The sequence below is a fragment of the Bactrocera latifrons genome, unplaced genomic scaffold (assembly GCF_001853355.1).
Source record: "Bactrocera latifrons isolate USDA-ARS-PBARC rearing strain unplaced genomic scaffold, ASM185335v1 scaffold_697, whole genome shotgun sequence".
NCBI lineage: Eukaryota > Metazoa > Arthropoda > Insecta > Diptera > Tephritidae > Bactrocera > Bactrocera latifrons.
The window spans coordinates 1-22,006 of record NW_017537375.1 but is presented as its reverse complement, the minus strand read 5'-3'; the positions used below and the strand labels follow the sequence as shown (position 1 = coordinate 22,006).

At 36.3% G+C, this 22,006-nt stretch overlaps 3 protein-coding genes across 6 annotated transcripts in view; 2 read left to right on the top strand and 1 right to left on the bottom strand.

The window, feature by feature from the left end:
* Nucleotides 1-2,159, bottom strand: part of LOC108975755 (F-box/LRR-repeat protein 7) — a 47,633-nt gene extending 45,474 nt beyond the window's left edge. The window contains exon 1 of one of the 4 annotated variants that reach the window (XM_018944458.1): nucleotides 2,140-2,159. The gene's annotated coding sequence lies outside the window, so the exon portion shown is untranslated. Of the gene's footprint in view, nucleotides 1-374; nucleotides 448-1,483; nucleotides 1,504-1,780; nucleotides 2,022-2,139 lie in introns of those variants that run through there. The other 3 variants (XM_018944456.1, XM_018944460.1, XM_018944457.1) reach the window with 3 other exon arrangements.
* A 4,366-nt stretch (nucleotides 2,160-6,525) lies between these two features.
* On the top strand, nucleotides 6,526-10,530 carry LOC108975751 (peroxiredoxin-6-like). The gene is made up of 4 exons (XM_018944453.1): nucleotides 6,526-6,720; nucleotides 9,605-9,979; nucleotides 10,066-10,141; nucleotides 10,208-10,530. Exons 1-4 carry the CDS (start codon nucleotides 6,638-6,640, stop codon nucleotides 10,334-10,336), a joined length of 663 nt encoding a protein of 220 aa, XP_018799998.1. The 5' UTR covers nucleotides 6,526-6,637; the 3' UTR covers nucleotides 10,337-10,530.
* A 5,922-nt stretch (nucleotides 10,531-16,452) lies between these two features.
* On the top strand, nucleotides 16,453-21,994 carry LOC108975750 (the record flags this gene model as incomplete). The annotated part of the gene is made up of 3 exons (XM_018944452.1): nucleotides 16,453-16,631; nucleotides 20,661-20,898; nucleotides 21,920-21,994. Coding segments are annotated over exons 1-3 (492 nt in total), but the record flags the coding sequence as incomplete, so codon positions are not given.
* Between the last annotated feature and the right edge of the window lie 12 nt (nucleotides 21,995-22,006).

Sequence of the window (22,006 nt, the reverse complement as noted above, 5' to 3'; positions counted from 1 at the left end):
CTCTTACAGTTACCTCGGCTTGTATCGGCTAGTGATAGTGCTAATGATAAGTCGACTCGCAAAGGATAGAAGACAAATCTGGTTATGTAAGAAGGACGTAATAAATACAAGTACACATGTTCACAAGAAAACAGGCAAGGAAGCAAACACTTAAACTCTGGCAATATCGGTGGACAAGGGAGCGCAAATGAAGAAAGAACGTCAAACTAATCAAAGATATAGAAATGTGGCACAGCAGCAAACATGACGAGGTAAAATACTACATAACATAGATGCTCTTCAGTCATTGGTATTTCCGAAAATTCCTCTACCATATGGGAAAAAGCTGAAGGTCCTGAATGTATTTACGGAGGCGAACCACTAGAAAAGCATACCTCTTCTTTCTGTACGTGAACTAATCCTTAAGTTTTGAAGATATCGATTTCTACGTGTACTTTCTTTCAAAAAAGCTATTCATTTGTCAGAACCGTCGATATCGGAGCACTAGAGGATATAGCTGCCATACAAACTGGCCGCTCAAAACCRAGTTTTTATATGGCAACCTTTTTCATTGGACAAAGTATCTCCGTGATATTCGGCATGGATTATTATCCAAGACAACGCTATAATCTGCGAGTATAATGCTTGGAGCAGACCACTGTGGCATATAGCTGCCATAMAAACTGGCCGATTAAAACCAAGTTTTTGTACAAAAAGCATTTTTAGTTGACAACATTTAGTTTAAAATTATAKTTTACTCCATAACTATGCCACATATATCCACTTATTAACACACTACTTCATATTTTCCTTTCACACTTGACTTTTATTTAAGCATGCACTTTTCCAAAAAAAAAAACTTGTTTTGTTGTTGTTACTGGTTTTGTCATGATCACTTATTGGGATTGCCATGTCGCTAACAYGCTGAAGCCATAAAAATGTAAGGCGCTGCTTAAGCTTTAACTGTTTTCATGAATGTGTATTTTTGTACATTATATACTCATGTATTATATATTATTTATATTATATATTTTCAATAACACTAAACTTTGGTTGACTAAATTTTGGCAAAAATGTAAATATTTTTATCATTTGTCATAATTTTCTCACAATATATATAACAGGTTTTTGTAACTTTCATTTAGCTCCACAGAGTTGAAGCATTATCGAATTTTTTACGCCACGCGCAGACTACTCAATGATTTCCATTTAATATTATATTTGCAATTTCAGATAAGCGCTTTAACATTTTATCTGATATTTTTTAAATTTTTTCTAATATTTTTGCGTTTCAATTGCGCATAAAATGCATAATTTGCAACAAACACATGCATAGAAACGCATTTACCGTGCTTATTATTGTTGTTGGCGCAGTTGTTGTGCGTGAATACAACAATTTTGTGCTCATTTGAATATTTTCTCCAAGCAAACGCATAGCGAAAACAGAAAAATGCACCAACACATACACATATTTCATATGCTCTACACACACRCAGGTACATACATGTACTTAAATTCCAGCAGGCAACACGATCGCTACGCCAACGACTTCGTACGCTCATGCGCTGTTTCACTTGTTCACTTTGCCTTTGCTGTTGTTTCCAACGTTGCTTAGGCTCTGACACTTTGTYTTATATTTTCGTTTACCTTTTAACACAGTTGGTCTCGAAGATATGCACACACATACGTGCGTATTACTTTTCTTCTTATTTCTGCTGCATTCACATATTTCTATCCACTTAATTTATATAGTTATATACACCAACACCAACACAAACGAGCTTTACTTTTAAGCACTTACATTTACTTTTGCAACTGCTGTTACTGCTTTTGTTGTTGTTGTTGTTGTGTCGCTGACAATTATTGCTGCTGCTGCTGCTGTTGCATTTTTATGCACTTTTTCATTTGGTTTGCGTTCCGTTTCATTTGCAAAACTTCGCATACACTCACGAACAGGCGAATGCCTCAGAGCAAAATATATACTATATACACGCGCACATACACATACATATATATTTTTATTTTATTTCCAACACAATTACSTACTCACACACATATAAGCGTACACAAATTTTTCTCTATATACTATATATTTATGTATATATCTACATATACATTTATACACACAACTATTGATTTTGTTCGGGGTCGCGCTTATACCGTCGGTTGCTGTCGTACGCCAGTCACGTTCACTTAACCACCACTAGAAAACGCACTCAGCGTTGTAGCGCAGACGAAATGAGACTGGCTGGAAGGAGCGAGCGCTGATGCTGCTGCAGCTAAATTGCCAAAGTGTCGATGGCGCAAACGAGTTTGGTTCGATCACATTCTATGTGTTGTTGTTATTGTTGTTTGGTGATTTGGTGAATAACAGCTAGTATTTATGAAGGTAACTCAGTTGTGGTGAGTTGTGGTATTGYCAACGGTGTTGCTGYTCGAAGAGCGTAGAAACTGTGCAACTGTAAATTGCGAAAAACAGCTGAGCTGAGCGTTGAAAGAGCTATAGAGCAGCAAAGGCACAGTTATTAAACAATTATAATGTATCTAAGTGAGTGAAAAGCTGCATAYATTGTAGATAAACGTTAATAAATTAGTTGTTATTTACGGATTTTGTGAATACCTTGCATTGGTTGAATTATACAAAAGACTTAAGCAACGAACTTTCGATGCTTTGACTACGGCTGCTGTGTTAATTGCATGACATTGTGTGTAAGAAGTAAAAATTGTGTAATGCTTTTAGTTGATATTTATATTTATTGTATAATGTTTTTAGCTGATATTTATATTTTTTGATGAGAAAATTTAGAAAATCATAGGTTTCAACTTGTTTGGTGTGGTGGACTGCGGTCTATGAGGACTAAATTATTGAAATATAACAGTAAAAAGTCATACAGTTTTTTTTGTTAAAAATGTCATTAAMAAGAAGCAGCAAAGCTGTAATAGCCTTCGTAAGAGCATTACTTTTAAAACAAAAGTGTACGAAAAGATMTTTATGTTGATTTTGATTGATCAGTTTGTATGGCAGCTATATGCTTTAGTGGTCTGCTCTGAACAATATTTTGGGAGTTTGTTGTTTTGTGAAGGACAATAATCTATGCCAAATTTCGTGAAGATAACTCGCCAAATAGAAAAGTTCTTCGTACAAGCCTTTAATTTCGATCATACATTTTGTATGGCAGCTATATGCATTAGTGGTTCGATTTCATTGATTCCGACAAGTGAGCAATTTCTTGAAGAGCAAAGAAGGTGTGCAAAATTTCAAATCGATATCTTTTACACTGTATGAATAGTTCACATTTATACATACAGAGAGACTTTCAAGAACAAACACTTACTTAAACTCGGACTTAGATACGGAAAAAAAAATCAGAAATCGGACCAGCTAAGAATTTAATTTAATATAAGCTCTCTTGATGGTCAAAGACTTACAAAATGTTAGCAATTAATTTTCATAAAGATATTGAGAATTCGATACATGCAGTATTATTATCAGAAATGGGCTCACTGTTTACTAACTCTTCGATTTTATTTGAGAAAAAGGCGATTGACATGGAAAGTTACTCATAATCAATAAATGCAGCACAAGTGGTCACATATATCGTAGAATTATGCACTCATTGAGCCAGTTCAAAGAGATACTCAATAAACTCAGTACAAGTGTTTATTGAGAAAAACGCTCAAATGTACTGTTCATTCATCTTTGCACATAAGGTATTCAAATCTAATCACTAGTACATGAATTCTACGCGCTCTGAGTAACAAAAATATTACTGGAAAAAGTTGATTGAGATGAAAACTGTTCTAACTAACAGCATTTACATACACATACAGCACAGTACATATTTACAGGGGCAAGCAGCATGGATAGAAGGGGTCTGATAAGAGTTAGCAGCATACTAGCTACTGTTTTGTRCCATTAAGAGACGACATGCTAAACTTCAAGCTTAAAACTGGTGAGATTTCTTGCAGAATGTCTTTGCTTTTCGCWACTAACAACTTGTACGTGCGAATTTGTCGCAACTTCTGTATTTCTTGTGCTAACGTCATTTGCTTATGTTGTTGTTGTTRCAACTGCAACATTATTATTACAGAATTTATGGCCTGAAAATATCAGCAAACACCCTCAACTATCAACCACCAATGCAAACAGTAATGATACCGTGATAATATTGAGAAAAGAGCGAAAGCTATAAACAAGTTCGGTGCACTTACATGGACTTCAGATGCAACATTGTTACGTGTAATAGCTTGCTCGACACGGCTACGCAGAATTACTTGCATTTTGTGTTATAGTTTTTGTTGATTGAGGTATCGAAAGAGCTAAATATGCTGGGACGATGATCAGTGTTAGCTCTATTCACTATGCTGAGACGATGACCAAAACAAATAATGGACTAAAACAAACTAAGAAAAACACGCAACAATAATAATAACCAAAACAGCAGGCAACATAACAAACGAAACAACAACAAAGGCGTAGCGTGTAGCAAACTACTAACCATAACGATAAGTTGACTGGGAGAGCCCTCAGGCAAATAACATTGGAATGGCAACAACAAAAGCAATAAACGCAACAAAAAAAACAGGTAATTATTTTAAATTTGGTTGCAGCGAAACTAGAATACCCTACACAAAAAATTATAATGATAAAAAACAGAAAAGAAAACATTTTAGTACACGAACTTGACGAATAGCGGACAGTTTCCATGACAGTGGTTCGATTTCAACAATTTGTTGAGKGATGCTACCTTTGACCTTCGCAATAATAYGTGCCGAATTTCGTGCAGATATCTCATCAAATACAAAAAATTTCCTTACAAGCAATTGATTATGATCGTTTAGTTTCTATGATGGCCATAAGCTATAGTGGCCCGATATTGGCGATTCCGGCAAATGAGCAGCTTCGCGGCAAAGAAAGAATGTTCGCAAAATTTCAGATCGAATCTCAAAAACAGAGCGATTAATTCGCGTATATACAGAGAGACGCACTTGGATAACTCCACTTGGATGTCTTCACAAAATCGAAATTATGTTGGTTATAACACATAACCAACATATAACCAATCCATAACCATTTTATAACCGAAACTAAAATTTTGTTTTTTCTTCGCCTGTAAGTATTTTAATGCTTACTATTCAGTACAGCATCTTACATAAAGTTTTAACCTCCCGCTGTCAGTTATAACCATTACATAACCAATACATAACCATTTTATAACCGAAATTCAAATTATGTTTTATTATGAGTAATTTCTATAATACGTTTAAATAATATAAAAAATATAAATTAATAATTAATTTCTATAATACGGTTTTTTCATCGCCTGTAAACTTATGAAAAGTGATGTTACGTTATTTTGCATTTTAGCTAAATATACAATTTTAAAAAATCACTTACATGGCAAAAGTATTATACGCAGTTCAGGGTATAAATAAAAGTCGAAAAGGTTTAAGCACTTACACAAACATACATACAAATGATTGAGTTAGCCAGCGCGAGAGCAAACGAAAAGACATTCACGATTGTCGCTGACTAKTGCTTAAGTACTTTCATTGCTTGTGTATGTTGTTATTTTTGCTATTGTATGTATAGATATGCTGTTCGACAGCCTTCGCTTTGGCTGCTTGGTGATGGTGGCATACATGGTGTTAGAAGACAGTTACAAGCAGAGCAATATAATATGTATGTATGATTGCATGTGTATARGTGTGTATGTATGTGTGTATGCATTTGAAACTCTGGAATGTGCCGCATAACGATCGGTTGATCAGCACTCAATCAGCGCTGTGTGCTCGGTCGACTCTTCATGTGMACTTAAGGCTTTGAGGCATATCGCTGAGCGCGTTAGCATATACTATTGCTGYCTTCGATTCGCCATTTCCGTGCTCGCTCTCTTTGAGCGCTACTCTTTTGTAAAAAATATTTACTTSKAAAATCAGCAATAAATTTATTGAGTTGAATTGAGACAAGAGTATATGTGGATACTTCAATAAAGAAGCACAACTGCTGCCTTCAATGGAAGCAARTACAAACTGCCCGTTGAGACTGAAGCACATATGTATATGGAAAACTATTTTATTTAACAATTTATTTGCATATAATGTTCAGATCAGATCATTATAGCATATATCTGCCATACAAACGGACTGATTAAAATCAAGACAAATCGATTTGTAAATGTAAATTTTTATGCTATAAGAAATGCCCCTGTGAGGTCCGTTTTCTGATCCCTCTTTCATATAAACACGATTATGCCCCTGCAAACATATTTATTGACTATATTGAATTACATTTGGTACTATATACAAAGTCAGTTTAATCAAAAATTTCTCTTCTTTTTAACATTATGTTTACTCGTAAATAAGCGAGTAGTTATCTCCAACACTGATAACAACTCACCTGCTTATTTGAGTAAGAGCACCATAGCTTATCTGCTCTCACATGCACTATATGCACAACTATTTAATATATGAGAGCGTGTTTACAACATGAAGCCGACAGCGGCATATAAAAAGCTGCGAAATTAAACAGTAGTCAAGAAAGAGTCGAGACTTGTGCACTTGGGTATATGTGCGTCGGTGTTTGCTGGAAGGAAGTTTGTGATTAAAATTTAAATATTAAAAAACAAAAATAAATAAATAAATACAAAAATCGAAAATGCGTTTGGGTGCGACAATGCCGAATTTCAAAGCTGAAACCACCAAAGGAAAAATTCGATTTTTCGAGTGGCAAGGCGATTCGTAAGTAAAAATATATACTTGTATATAATAAAAAGTTAAAAAAAACAGTGAAAATTTTCAGTAAGTGTAGAGATTAAAAAATATATAACTAAAGCAATGAAGAGTTTTCAATAATATACATATGTATATTGACGCTGTCATTTGTAATGAATATGATATGAATTTTAATCTCATGCAGTTAAAAATACTAATAATAATTCCGTTTACGTATACATACATATGTACATCTACATTGTGTTAAAAAAGCAACCGAAAATTGTATTTAAATTCAGTTCAAACAAGTAAGGAASGGCTAACTTTGGGTGTCACCGAACATTGTATACTCTCGCATGATAAAGTGATAATCGAAATTTCAGGCGTGGTTGTGAACCGATTTCACCCATATTTGGTACATGTCATCAGGGTGTTAAGAAAATATTATATACCGAATCTCATTGAAATCGGTTGAGTACTTCCTGAGATATGGTTTTTGGTCCATAAGTGGGCGACGCCACGCCCATTTGCAATTAAAAAAAAAAAAGCCTGGATGCAGCTTCCTTCTGACATTTCTTCCGTAAAATTTAGTGTTTCTGACGTTTTTCGTTAGTCGGTTAACGCACTTTTAGTGATTTTCAACATAACCTTTGTATGGGAGGTGGGCGTGGTTATTATCCGATTTCTTCCATTTTTGAACTGTATATGGAAATGCCTAAAAGAAACGACTCTATATAGTTTGGTTGACATAGCTATAGTAGTTTTCGAGATATGTACAAAAAACTTAGTAGAAGGCGGGGCCACGTCCACTTTTCCAAAAAAAAAATACATCCAAACATGCCCCTCCCTAGTGCGATCCTTTGTGCCAAATTTTATTTCAATATCTTTATTTATGGCTTAGTTATGAGACTTTATTCGACACTTTATAGGTCTTCGGTTTCCGCCATTTTGTGGCCGTGGCAGTGGGCCGATTTTGCCCATCTTCGAACTTAACCTTCTAATGGAGCCAAGAAATACGTGTACCAAGTTTCATCATGATATCTCAATTTTTAGTCAAGTTACAGCTTGCACGCACGGGCGGACAGACGGACGGACGGACAGACAGACATCCGGATTTCAACTCTACTCGTCACCCTGATCACTTTGGTATGTGTAACCCTATATCTGACTCTTTTAGTTTTAGGRCTTACAAACAACCGTTATGTGAACAAAACTATAATACTCTCTTTGCGAGAGTATAAAAAGAAAATTCCACGAGCGGTGCAAAGCCTTTAAAAACGGGAGATCTTTGGATACATGCCTCGCGCTGGAAAAACTTTGACATCTCAACTGATGAAAATATTAAAAAAGTGAAGGAGTTGGTGCTTGAGAATCGTCAAGCAGGTGTTAGAGAGATGGATAGAGAGCTCAATATCTCTCGCGAGTCCGTTTGAAAGATTGCGGTGGATATTTAGGATATCAAATGGACATACTTGGTGGTGCGATTTCCGATCCCACATTCGTAGAGAGCATTATAAGCGCCGATGAGTCATTCGTTGATGAGTTCGACATGCAAACAAGCCAGCAATCATCGCATCGTGAACTTGTTTCGGGCCGTATTGAGGCGTTTTCGTGAGAAAATCCGTCGAAAACGGTCGAAATTATGGAAGAACGATTCATGCATTTTTCACGATGATAATGCACTATCACTTTGACCCACGATTGTCACCAAATTTAAAGCCGAAAACGCACTGAACACCATCGATCAACCATCGTTTTCACCAATTTTGGTTTCGGGTGATTTTTTCTTGTTCCTCAAACTGAAAATTTCAGTCGATGGAGCAGATAAAATAAAATTTGCTGAAGGATTACTTTGAAGGCGATAAAATATATTGATATTTATAATTTCCGGGAACTTTTTTGTCACATATATGTATTATATATATTCATAATGCATATACATACATATGTATGTATATGTACAATTTTCCATACCAGCGAACCAAGAAAACTCGTTTTGTTTTGTTTTTTTATTTTTTATAATCCTGGTCCGCATGCTAATTGTGGCGACAGCTAAGTTTGTTCTCCTATGCAAATATAAACTATTTTGTAGTGTATGCATACTCCTCAGATGAGTTTAAAAACAAACTACTTATCTTAACTAAATACCTACAYACATACATATATATAAACGTATGCAAAATGAGGTACAATAAGCGTTGAATTTGAAATTGCGAAAGAGATAGAGAACGACACAAGAGAATGAGAACAATGAAGAGAGCAAACTCGCAAGAACGTGATAAACGCTTTAGAGCGGAGCGAAATTGCGCGCAACAGTTACGATAAGCAGCCTGTTAATAACCGTGACTGAAAGAAATGTCTGATCGGGCGGCATATTTGTTGTGGTCCTGGTTTAATGACTGGATTTTAGTGCGCTTGAGAGTATATGTCAATTAAGAAGGGGGTTGTTTTGAAATATAATGTCAAAAAGTGGTCTAATCTGATTGTAACCCACCGAAATTGAAACACTCATTAGTTCAAGCCGGTGCTTGATACTGGCTTCGGCGAGTGACATCATTCAAAGCTTCCTCTCAGATAGTAAGTTATAGAGGTAGATATATAGAATGTTGAAATTTCTAAATTCCTAACCTAGTATCTGTCAACCCTATAAATGAAGTCAACCAATTAGTGGCGACCTAAAGTTGATAGAACAACCTTTTATCGAGTAAAAAAGGTCGAAAGGACGAAACTGTCTTAAGAATACTGTTGGGAAAATGCCTGTAATATCTGATTGTATATACTAAACTCATTTATGTATGAGATATCTCTGTGAATAATTGTGTTAGCGGAATGACATACAAATAATCTTATTTTATATACTTATAAACAAGTATCTATAAAATTTAACCTATAACTTATGATTATTTCTCAGTTGGGTGATACTATTCTCGCATCCCTCGGACTTTACACCCGTCTGCACTACAGAACTGGCGCGTATGGCCGTGCGACTGCCAGAGTTTACGAAGCGCAATGCCAAATGCTTGGCACATTCAGTCGATGACATAGAAACGCATAATAAATGGGTGAAAGACATTCAATCGTATTGCAAAGAGATACCCGAAGAGTTCCCCTATCCCGTTATAGCCGATCCACGCCGTGATTTGGCTGTACTCTTTGGCATGTTGGACGAGGATCAGAAACGTGATCCGGTTATTGCACAAACCATACGCGCGCTCTACATCATCAGTCCCGATCATAAAGTGCGTCTGTCGATGTTCTACCCCATTGCTACGGGTCGTAATGTTGAGTGAGTAATTTGTTTGATAGATATTAGTAAGATTGAAGAATGTAATAAATAATAAATATAAATAATGTGTATTTATGTTGTTTTAGTGAGATTCTGCGCAGCCTTGACTCATTACAATTAACTTACAAGCTAAAGGTTGTGGTTACGCCCGTCGATTGGACTGTAAGTTATTGTGCTACTTAATTACTTTGAAAATTTATTACAATACTTTTTTTTACGTATATGTAGCCTGGCAATAAGGTTATGATTCAACCGGAGGTCACCGATGATGAGGCAAACAAATTGTTCCCAAAAGGCTTTGAAAAGGTGCCATTGCCTTCTGGGCTGGATTATGTTCGCACAACTGAGGATTACTAATCCATTTTCAATGCAAAAATTATATACATATATATATAGAAATTATAAATTTTTCTCAATACGAGTTAAGTTGATGCCCTTTGACGAATAGCACTGTGCTGATCATTTTAAAAATGATTTTGCGCTTAATTTTATAACTGTTTCGATTGAATGTAAGAAAAAAAAATAAATTTTAAGTACAATTCATTTACAAATTTTTAATTAATTGCAAAACAAACCAAATTATTCATTGTATTCGGGATAATAGATGTGACAAAAAAGTGCCTGGATTATGCCAAAGATTTTTCCAGTCTTATTTCATAAGTACTTTTTATTGTTTTATCTCTTTTTGATTTTTTTTTTTCGTTTTATTTCTTCAATAGACTGAATAGACACGGGTCCCACGGAGCGGCATATTTCTATTTAGGGAACAAGAAAATATTACAGGCAGCCAAACCTGCTGAATTCGGTGGTTGATCGATAGTGTTCAATGCGTTTGCGCCTTTAAGTCAATCGGTCACAATCGTACTCTCTTTGAAAACAATTCAGCTTTATCGAGAGAATTCGAGCAAGAACGCGTCTCATATCCAAAATTTCCACCATAATCATTTTAATGGACTCCCGAGAGATGTTGAGCTCTCTTGCCATCTCCCTAACACTTTTCTGAGGATTTGCAAGCACCATATCCTTCACTTTTTAAAATTTTTCATAATTGAAAGAGGTCGGAGGCATGTCTTAAACGATCTCTCGACCGTCCTTGAAGGCTTTGTACCACTTGCAAACTTTGTTTTTTTGATAAAACTGAATCATCGTAAGCCTTTTCCGACATTCGCAGCGATTCCGCACACGAAATGTGGTTAGAAATACAAAATTTGAGACAAATTCCTTGTTCGATATTTTTATCTATTGTAAAAATCACAACGCACTACTGAGGTGTGCCCACTTAAGCAGCTGCTGTAAAATAAATTGGTTAACAGATCGCGCTTATATTTGGTCTAGTAGTAGTATTAAATTAAAACTAGACACTAATAGCTGTAACAACTGGCAGCACTAAGAATTGATATTCATTACAAGGTAAAGTACTTGGTACATTAATTTAGCTGTCTTCGATTCGAGAGATAAACTTCTGCTTTCCGTACAGACTGGATACTGTGACGAAATTATTACGTCAAGACCTGAAATTGACTTCTTACAGTTTGTGTAAGAAATGGAGCCGCTCGACTTTGCCAAGCACTAATGCTTCGCTTCATGTGCTGTTCCATGAAGATCTGATGTTTWCGAGACAAAATGTCAGTGTCTCCCATCTTGTGGCCTTTAAATGCTTAAAGAGTATTCTTGCCGTGAGGAGACAAGTGCATAAGAGGTGCTTTGTAATTTTGCTGGTGCCTTCTTGTTAACATTTTCTAATCATCTTACAACAGTCCCTTCYATCGAGTGCCAGTAGGAACTGCGTATATTTCCGATCTTCTGTTTGTCACGTGACTTTTGTAGTTTTGCATCAGGGAATATCATTCCAACGTGTTTTGATTTTTCTTGTCCAGATCGTGGTATAGCACACTGTAGAAATAAGTTCACTTGGTTCTGGTGACACACTTCACTGCTTCCCTGCTGCGAAGAAACTTTTGGCCTATGTGTGAAACGATTGCTGTTGGCTATCCAGTTTATCCAACAGTGGGGAATGCTATGCCTATTCTAAATTTTTCAACTTATCCATATATTATATAGTATGTGAAAATATTTTTTTAGATTTTCACAATCTAGAATTCTTTCGTTTATTTTGTTGAGTTATACAATAGAAATATTCTTCTTCTTCTTTATTGGCGTAGACACCGTTTACGCGGTTATAGCCGAGATTACAACAGCGGTGGTTGTTTTCCTCTTTTCATTGGAGGTGATTTTACGTTGCGGGCCGCAAGCCCAGCGCATAACCCTAGGGAGGGCTGTTTCGGCTTCTCACTTGTCTTTTCTTCGATCGGATGTTTTTTGGCTACCCAGAGGATACTTGGTTTAAGGCCGGAAGTCGCGAGCTGCTTGCGCTATATGTAAAAGAATCATTTCTGACCATTCACAAGTGAATAGCGCTCAGAGAACTTACTTTACTTGCGTGAACTTCAACACATGACTCCATCCTTCATCCTTACAGCACTATTAGTGGCTTAAAATTATCGTGTTTTAGGAGAATACCGTTTTTATTTACAAAATATAACAGTGGACTTATGAGAAAAGAATACGATCAACAAAATCGTTGAGTTAGTAAGAACGACTGATTTAGTGAGAGTTTGAAGTTTGAAGTTCAGTGTATTGGATTGATTAGTATAGATTAAATGTATTTACATATGTTCTTTTGCCAACTATTTAAAATCTTCCATTTCCCTTCCAGTCTCGTAAATTTCTCTCTCTGTCACCAAGCACAGATGGGCCGTGTGCCGATTTATTGATAATTATAATACATACCTAAAAGGGTTTGCAAAAATTGTACATATATATATATATATATATATCGATTTATGATATGCCCAAGAGAATACAGTGGTACCTGACATACGAGTTTAATTCGTTCCGCAGCCTTGCTCGTATCTTGAATTACTCGTATCTCGAAGCAAATTTCCCGATACAAAACAATTGAACTACCATTAATCCGTTCCAACCTCCAAAATGCCACCCCAGTTATTTTTGTTACGTGGTTTTGAATAAAAACGTCTTTATAAATATCAAATATTTATTACACGAAAACTAAAAAGAGAATGTAAAGAAATAAATTAGATATCCTCACTGGTCTTTGCCTTTTTCGCAAAATTTTTCTCGCTTTCACCTGTAGGCCGTTTAGAAAAAGACATGTCCACAAGGATTTATTTCTTTCTCCCTCTCAGAATGAGTTAGGCAAGTGTTATTAAAAAGTTCAGATGCACGACCTGTTGCAACTTTTTCTGGGTGTTTTTTTTCACGAACTGTGAAACTCTTCCCCACATTCCGAAGATCTTCTTTATCTCACTTGTAGAAATAACCTACTCCTTTGACTACTCCTCAAAACCAATTTCTTGCATAACCTCAGTATGCTGCTGTGACTGTAACTCTTGTGTCTCGTCAATCGTCAGTTCCTTGGTGTGCTCCTCGATGAGCTCGTTCACGTCTCTCTCTTCCACCTCTAGACCCATGGATTTCCCCAGAAATACAATCTYCWCCTCTACTGAAACACCGGGTACCAATTCTTCATAGTTCCTTTCAGTTGTATTTGTACAGTTTAGCCCTTGAAGACATCCGAAAATTGTTCACTTGGTTACTTTAACATAATAGTAAATAAAATAAGCGAGAAATTTAATGTGGAGTTCAAGAACAAAGTTTCCTCAGCGATAAATACTTTTATCAATTTGCTGACAAGTTGATAGAATTTGTAGCACTTACTTCCAGACCTTGTGGGCTGGTGTGTTTGTGAAACCAAAGGCGAGCCTTTATGACAGCTGTGCTCTATTGTGGTGCACCGCATTTGTCAAAAATAGTTTTCGGTTTGTGAAATTTTATTTTTTTTTCATATATTTCTGGCAGCCACTCAAGGCAAGAGAACATGCCACTGAAATACATGCAAAAGGCACAAGTGTACCGTTATTACGAAGCAAAGTTTAATGCACTCAAATTACCACGAAATAAACGCAAATACAGATGGGCGAAAAAAATTAACTACAATAAAAAAAAAAAAAAAACACAAAAGCAAAAACAATATGTCTTAAGTGTGACAGTACAAGCAACAAAAGCGCTAATAATGAAATCCACAAAAAAAAAAAACGACAAAAAGAGTCCAGCAAAATTGTCGAAAGCGACAAAAGTCATCAGCTCGGTCTTCGTCGTTCTTGTCGATGATATTCAGCCACAAGTATTGATCAAACTTGTAAGCGGAAAATTGGCGCAAATGTTGCATGTTAATAGCGATGAAGCATTGAAATATGGTTAAATAGGTCTAAGAGGGTTCCATAAACATATATAAATGCATATTTTTTGTAATGGAATGGGATAACAGTGGCGTGCATGTGGTAAGCCGCCTAAAAGTAGGCAGGCTTTCTGAGAAAAAATCCTATCGTAAGACTAACAATATATTTCCAGTGATTCCTACCGTATGGCCCCAAATGCTTAAAGCGTAGTCTTGTTATTGGGGGAAAAGTGCATAAGATATGCTCCATTGTTTTTCTGATGACTTCCTCGTTACATTTTCTGCAGTCTTCCAAATCTGTCAGCCGAATTCTGTAGCGGTGTGGCGTCTATATACCGAAAGATTATTTTTAAAATTTCCTGCTTTAGAAGCAAGGGAATGGTGTGACTGAGAAATCTTCTTAAGTCGAATGGTGGCCGTCTCCAAGCTTTATAAACTGTACTCTACGATGTTAAATCAGTTAGAAGTTCGCCTGTACAAACGGTATAAGTTGAGTGGAATGTTCTGTGCTATACCTCATAAATGTTAACATTTCTTTTGTACGAAATGTATAGCTGTAAAGTGAATTAAGGAACACCAAAACAGACTCATACACTTAGAGGGCAAAAAAATGTTTTAGAGGTAGACAAAAACGTTCTAATCCAGTTTAGTAGACAGCACGACGGTCTCTTTGAACCCCTGAAAGTATTGTAGTTACTTGTCAGTATCAGGGCTGTGATTGCTCATTGGAAAGAAGTTGAAAGAAGAATACTTCCAGCAGTTTGGCMCAAGTGTAGCCAGATCCTACTCCATCTGGTCTTTCCAACGGASTGGAGGTCTTGCTYTTTATCTGCTTCCCCCTGCTTTTTATATCATATTATGTCGACTTTGACGGCAGATTCTGAATAGTTATATGCTACAGGCAAAGTGACCATGGCTGAAATCCATAACGGAAACGGTTGTAGGTTTGACAGATAAACAAAGTTTGATCCGTATACACTTGGGTTACTTAAACATGACTGTTCTTGAAACAAAAAGTTTACGAAGTCTAATATGACAGTGTAATTGGTAAGACGATTCAATTCCAGCTGGTCGCTTGGGATCGGGTGAAATTTAGTTTTTGAACTGCATGTACGGGTATATTCAGGCATAAGTAATCGCATAGAGTCCTAACCGACTTTAGAGCCGGTATGACTGCATTTCTTAAGTTGGATTAAACATTTTTCGCTCTTCGAACGGAAAATTTAATTCTTGAACCTCTTCTATATACGGATGATCGAATTCGTTTTGCAGTTATAGAAGGCAAAGTAGAGCTGGATTCCTCACAGACTTTAGTAGAGCAGTTTTGACTACATGTACTTCTAAATTGTTAAATTCTTTTTACCACCCAGTGCACTGCCCACCACTGTTCTATTTACCATTTCTCCAGTGGCAACCTTTCAACTTGTTAATGCTCAAATTATGCTTAGGAATGTTATTAGCTTCTGCTGCTATTTGTTTGGTTTGATTTGGTTTTTTGCTTATTTTCCACTACATGGCACGAAACCCATAAAAATTTGTGAAAGCTCCTGCGTTTATTGTTCCTTTCCGGTTGTGTACTATTTATTACCGCTACACAGGACATTTTTGTTTTTAGTATGGGTTCCATCGCAACCGAAGCCCCCGCACAATAACAACATAGCATTGCATATCACAGCGAAGCTATAAAAGCGGCCCACCAACGCTGTCGCCGTTTCAGTTAAACGTCTAAATTAGAAGTTGAGCGCGCGCGCCCGAGCGACCACAAGCAAACAGAAATAATTAATAATATCACAAATACAAAGCACAATTAATGAATCGGACGGGTTAAATGACCGCAGCCTTTACACTTTTGACGCGCAAATCAGCGTGAAAACGAGCGAGTTACAACGTCTCGTCTCGCAGCGCGTCTACAAAGTTCTTGACAAACAATTTACACCACACACCGGAAGGAAGTGGCAGTGCACGTCCGTTGGCATTTGCCTCGCTCCCCTTTGCAATTGTTACATTTCGCAAAGCTTTGTATGTTTTGCGCCAACATTGCATGTCAAATTATTAAACCACATATTACATACAAYAACAATAGTTGAGCACAAGTAAACTTTTTGCGAAGTMAAGTTGCTCCGAGTCTCCCTAACACCCGATCCAAGGCATAACGCTAAATGTTCACCACATACTCGCGCCTCGTTAGCGGCTACACCACACTGCATTGCTGAAGATGAAGTCGGAAAATTTCTTCACTGCCTTAACTAACCTCAATCAGAGCGAACGTCAGTCATACGTTTCGCAACTGCTGAGCAGCGATCACGTTACGCGTCGGCGGCGCTCATCGTGCGGCCATTCGGATAAGGATAGTGTTTGTAGTTCGCGCATCGGCGGCAARCGGCAGCGTACAAGGCAAGCTCGCTATTAATTTCAATAAAAAAAAATATGTGTTTTTAGGAAATTAACTGTGTAAAATGTTAAAAGAAATAATTTTTAAAAATATTCAGACTGCAAGTTTGGCTCATGAAGAAAGTAAAACAAAGCGAAATCTTTTAAAATTTACGTTTCTTAACTGAGAAACAAATTACTTCGCAAGTAATAAGGAATGTCAATGAAAATGTATTAACGCTTTCACTTAATAAATATTCGGTGCGCTCATTTTCCAGAATAACTTAAGAGGTTACATGGATTACTTCGGGTAAAAAACAGCCCTTTTTAAACAATTTTTTTCACACATAAAAAATTAAWWATTTTATTTGAGTTTTTTATTATTRCAAACATWCGCTATTAACAAATAAATACTGAAATTTTTTGRAAAAAATATTTTAAACTCSGCCATTATGACGCCATGTCCGGTGACTCCACGGAAAAAAGATGCTCCCGCGTTGGCTGGATAGCACCTCATAGCATCATCTAAATTTAGAGAGTACGTGTTGTAATTAAAACTGAAAATTGAGTTTGTGGCAGACATTTTTAGAAAAAAATAAAAGAAAAAAAAATAAAAAATATAAAAATTAAAACTTCAGTGAAAATTGCGGGAAATTTTTTTTCTTCAATTGATCTCGAAAAAAATCCTTTGGTCACGCCTTTAAGAATTGTAGTGTCTCAAAGACCTGTGTAAAATTTCATGAAGATCGGTTAAGTAGTTCTCGAGCAATCTTAACAACGGACTTCAAAATCACAGTTTGGAGAAAAACGCGTTTAAAAACGGCACACTTAGCCAGCTAGCCTCGAGCGCACAAGTTCTTAAAGGCGTATCTCCGAAACTATTGCTCGGATCAATCTGAAAATTTAGAACAATGTTCTAGAGATTTTAATAAAGCAACAAAAAATTGATATTTTTTAAACCCGAAAACCCATGTAACCCCTTATTTATTCAAAAAAGTGAACTTGGTTTCTACATCATGCGAGTTTTTCAACATTTGCCATTTTCGATGCGCCATTTCGCGGCTCGCTTCTGCTCTCTTTTCATAAAAAATACATGTAAAAGCAGCAACAAGAGCAAAGTTATCGAGTTGATTTCATACAAGAGAGTATGCGAGTCCTTCATCAAAGTGCTATACCCGTATCTTCAATGAATGGTACAAATTACAAATGAAAATGCGAATTTCCTTTCCTTAAACTTCTAAAAAGTAAGACTTAAAATCATAGTAATTAAAAAAATATACAAAAAAAGTTACAGCAAAGAGTTTTACGCGACATATTAGCGTAGAGTTGCACCACAAGTACCGCCCGTTTAATTGAGTATGTGGGGCATCATTCGATTCGCTGAAGAGTAGCGCTTGGCGATCGAAGACAGCTCACATCAAAAATATTAACGGTTGAATATGTTGAATTAACTACGTGTAATTTTTTATTGAAAAAATATTTATTGAGAAATATTTTCACATATGGGGTCATATTAAATATGTATATTCCCAATTTACTCTGGGAAGTACTGCAGGGTTTAGAATCCTCGGTCGAATATAAAGTTTTTGATTACTTAATTCCGACTGTTATAGAAACTCAACATCGTATTAGAGGACCAAAATATAGTATTAAGTGAGGTATGAAACCAAGAGCTCCATTAAAAAAACTCAATATCATTCGGTGTTAATATGTAAAGCAAACCAGTAAGGAAGGGCTAAGTTCTCAGTACAGAATTTCAGTCGATATTATGAATTTTTGACAGAAAAATACGCTGCTATTAAAAAAAAAAAGCTGTCTCAATTTCTTGAACTATAGTCGCTATACATATATAGGGTGATCCATTTCGAGGTTCCCTACTGTTTTAAAGAAAACACACAGAAACTTAAAATTTTATGGAATGAGTGTTTATTATCAATCGAAAAATCATTTTTTGGCATTTATTTTTTTAAGGGTATCTCTTTCAAATGTTGGCCACAACTACGTCTCAGATGGTCCATACGTTGAGTACAATTTTTGATGACACGTTCGAGCATTTCCGCTTAGACTTTAGACTTTACATATCCTCACAGGAAAAGCTCTAATCACACGATGTTGGTGGCCAATCGACCGGCCCAAAACGTTAAATTATCTGCTCACGGAAGTGTTCTATCAATAAATCCATTGATTGATTCGTTATATGAGAAGTGGCGCCGTCTTGTTTTCATCAAAATGAGATCACGAGCTTCAATTTCAGACATCAAATAATCGGTTATCATGACGCGACAACGGTAGCCATTGACGGTTATGTTCTTACTGACATAATTTTTGATGAAATGTGATGATTACACCGGCCCACCAACCACACCAAGCCGTTGTTCTTTCTTGATGAAATGGCAGACCTTGAATATCTTCATCCGAAATGCGGCAATTTGGCTTGTTTACATACCCATTAAGGCAGAAATGGGTCTCATCGCTGAACAAAATGTGGCTCGAAAACATTGGATCTTCTTGGAACTTTTCAAGAGTCCATAGGGCAAAGCGATGTCACTGGGGAGGGTCGAATGGCTTCAGTTTTTGCTCAAGCTGTACGCTTTCAATTTAAGATCTTGACATAAAATGCGCCAAGTCGTTTCATTCGCCAGTCCGAGTTGCTGCGAATGGCGCCGAATCGACTCTCCATGGTCCTTGTGTACACTCCCAGCTACAGCTGCTATATTTTCTTGACTGCGTGCTGGACGTTGTCTATTCGGTCGAATATTATCCAATAATGAATGCTGGGTCTCAAGATGAATGAATTTTGTTGAAATTAGTTTGAGTAGATTCGGAGATTTATTATTTCATATATATGCGAGCGGTGCTGCTCTTACAGAGATTTTTCCCACCACCTCGAGTTTAAAATTAAATTTATAAGAGTACGTTTATATACATATTCAGAACTTGATTCTGATCATTTATTTTTATGGTAGCATTTTCATACAAGACTTGATACTACTTGATTCCGATCGTTCAGTTTGGATGGCATATACAATAATATATTTATATATTATATATATACGTAAATGGTCGGTATGACGATCTGAGTCGTTTTAGGCGATCGTATGTAATGTTTCAATTTTGTATATATTAATTATTAAGTTTCAGAAATAAAATACATTTTTTATTTATTAATTTTTGAAAAGTGCTTTCTATATTTTTTCAGTTCATATAAATTTTAAATAAATTAAAATTAAATTAAATAAATTTTTTAATTAATATTTACAACACTTTTCTTGTTTTTTTTTCCATAATCATTACTTTTAATGTTTTTCAATAAATTATTTCTTCATTCAATATTTGTTTTGTTGTCTTCAAATTCTTGCGAAGTGTTGAAAAATTGAATCGAAAGAGTTTAAATACTGCCTGCCTTTGTAGAAATTTCATTAAAAAGGATTGAAAATAATTTTGTAGAACTGCCCAAAATTGCAGCCACTCGAATTAATGTGCGCTCAGCACGCACTCAAACGTAACCAAATCAACCAACCAAAAAAAAACACACACCAAAACCAAAACTTCAAACTAAAAGAAGCAACTAAAAACCAACCACCAAATGCACTTTTTGCTTCAAACTTAGAAAAAACCAAAACAATAAAACTGGCACAATTGCACCCATGTGTTTCAAACAGGTTAATTTCCCAATCAGAAAGTGCCATAGCAACGAACGAACACAAAACAAAATAACACAGAACAATGTAAAATAACACAACTTCCAAATGGAAAGAAAAGCAGGGAATTCCAACTTTACTTGCGGTGTTTTAGGGGCGGAATTGTGGCGGCCTACCGAACTGAATGTGCACGGTGGCAGGACTCCGTAGTCCTTGCTGTGTTCGCCACACTTTAGTTGTTGCTTAGAATGCGTGGCATGCCACACACGGTGTGAAAAATGCGGACGGAAAAAGCGTTAGAAGTTCACAACAAAAAGAAAAGAGAAACATTTTTGCTCAACAAAATGTGATAAAGTAAATTTATTTTGGCAAAGTTTTAATGCAACTTTCTTTCTGCGCACAAAACATTTAGGCACATACCAATGAAGTCGTCCAARAGTGCGGCGCACAAGAAAYCAAAACCGATGGATTATACGAACYATGCATATAATGAGGCYGTTAGCCGGCTGAAGCTAATGTTGGCCGAATCATATGCCCCGCCCAGCAGAGGAGGTGGCGCTGGTTCTGCTGCTGGCTGCAATGGCGCTTCGGGGGCGTATATGCGGCACGTGAATGAGGACTCGACCGATAACTACTCGGACAACTTGTCGGTGAGTATGAAAACAGGTATTTTGGGTGCAAATTTARTGTGGCAATTTGTCTAATTGGTGTGRCGTGGWAGTGCATTGAACTTTTCCTGCAGTGCAAAATATCTAATTGGATTGTTAGTTAGAATGCAATTGGTGATGATCGGAGACGAAGATTTCGTACGCAACAGCTGTGAGTAAAAAACTCGACGAACCAAAAATGTTGGGTTGCAATTCTGGTTACAGTGGAGCAAATTTTTATCAAATGATCTTTGAATTACTAGTCTAGTTGTGCTCACTTAATCGTACTCAAGGCGGCACTAGCTTTTGATCTCAAAGAAGAAAAGCCTTTTTTTATAAAAAAAATCTTGAGTAATTAGTGTTCAATATTTTGTATGAAGAGACCCAGATTTTCTGGTTTTCGAATATCAAGTTATTACCTACATATTCAAATATCATCCTTGGATTGCAATGCGAATAAAATTTGCATCTCAATTCGTCAACTTTCTCCACAAACTCTATTCATATTATATCTCTTTGCTCTCAACAACTAGCAAGACTTGAATATTATAACCTTGGAGCAAATGGTCTTACTGGAAAGGGTTCTGAGGTTTAGTTGGTTCTCAGAGAAGAAGGTCATCAGACCGTTTCACAAGTTCATACTATTATTTAGACACAGAAGAAGTTCTTATGCACCTCGGCATAACATCCACAGATTTATGTAAGGAATTTGGAGTTATATTGCTTCAGAAAGATTTTCAAGAAATATTGGTGGAATGCCTAAAGCTGAAAACATATGTAGACGGCGCSGTTTATTGAATATCAACAAGGATTTGCTAGTCTCTTTAGTATTTTTAATTTCATATCTGTCATTGCTTGGACTAACCACATCTTAATTAAGAACTGAGCTTCATCACGCAATAATTTTCACGCCATTTATTTTTGTCTTATTCCTTTCAGAAGCATTTTCGGTTTTCGAAGCCTACATTTAAATGCAGTTTATGCCTAATTATATATACTAACATATTTCTATCTCGAAACACAGGTCATCGAACGTCCCGTGTATTCGGATATCTCGAAGTACTTGTCGCCAGCACAGAAATCACGCCTCAGTCCAGGCGTACGCAGCAAG

Coding starts and splice junctions, on each gene's coding strand:
- LOC108975751 (XM_018944453.1), top strand. CDS start 6,638: ATGCGTTTGGGTGCGACAATGCCGAATTTCAAAGCTGAAACCACCAAA. Junction 6,721..9,604: donor TTCGAGTGGCAAGGCGATTC/GTAAGTAAAAAT, acceptor ATTATTTCTCAG/TTGGGTGATACTATTCTCGC. Junction 9,980..10,065: donor GCTACGGGTCGTAATGTTGA/GTGAGTAATTTG, acceptor ATGTTGTTTTAG/TGAGATTCTGCGCAGCCTTG.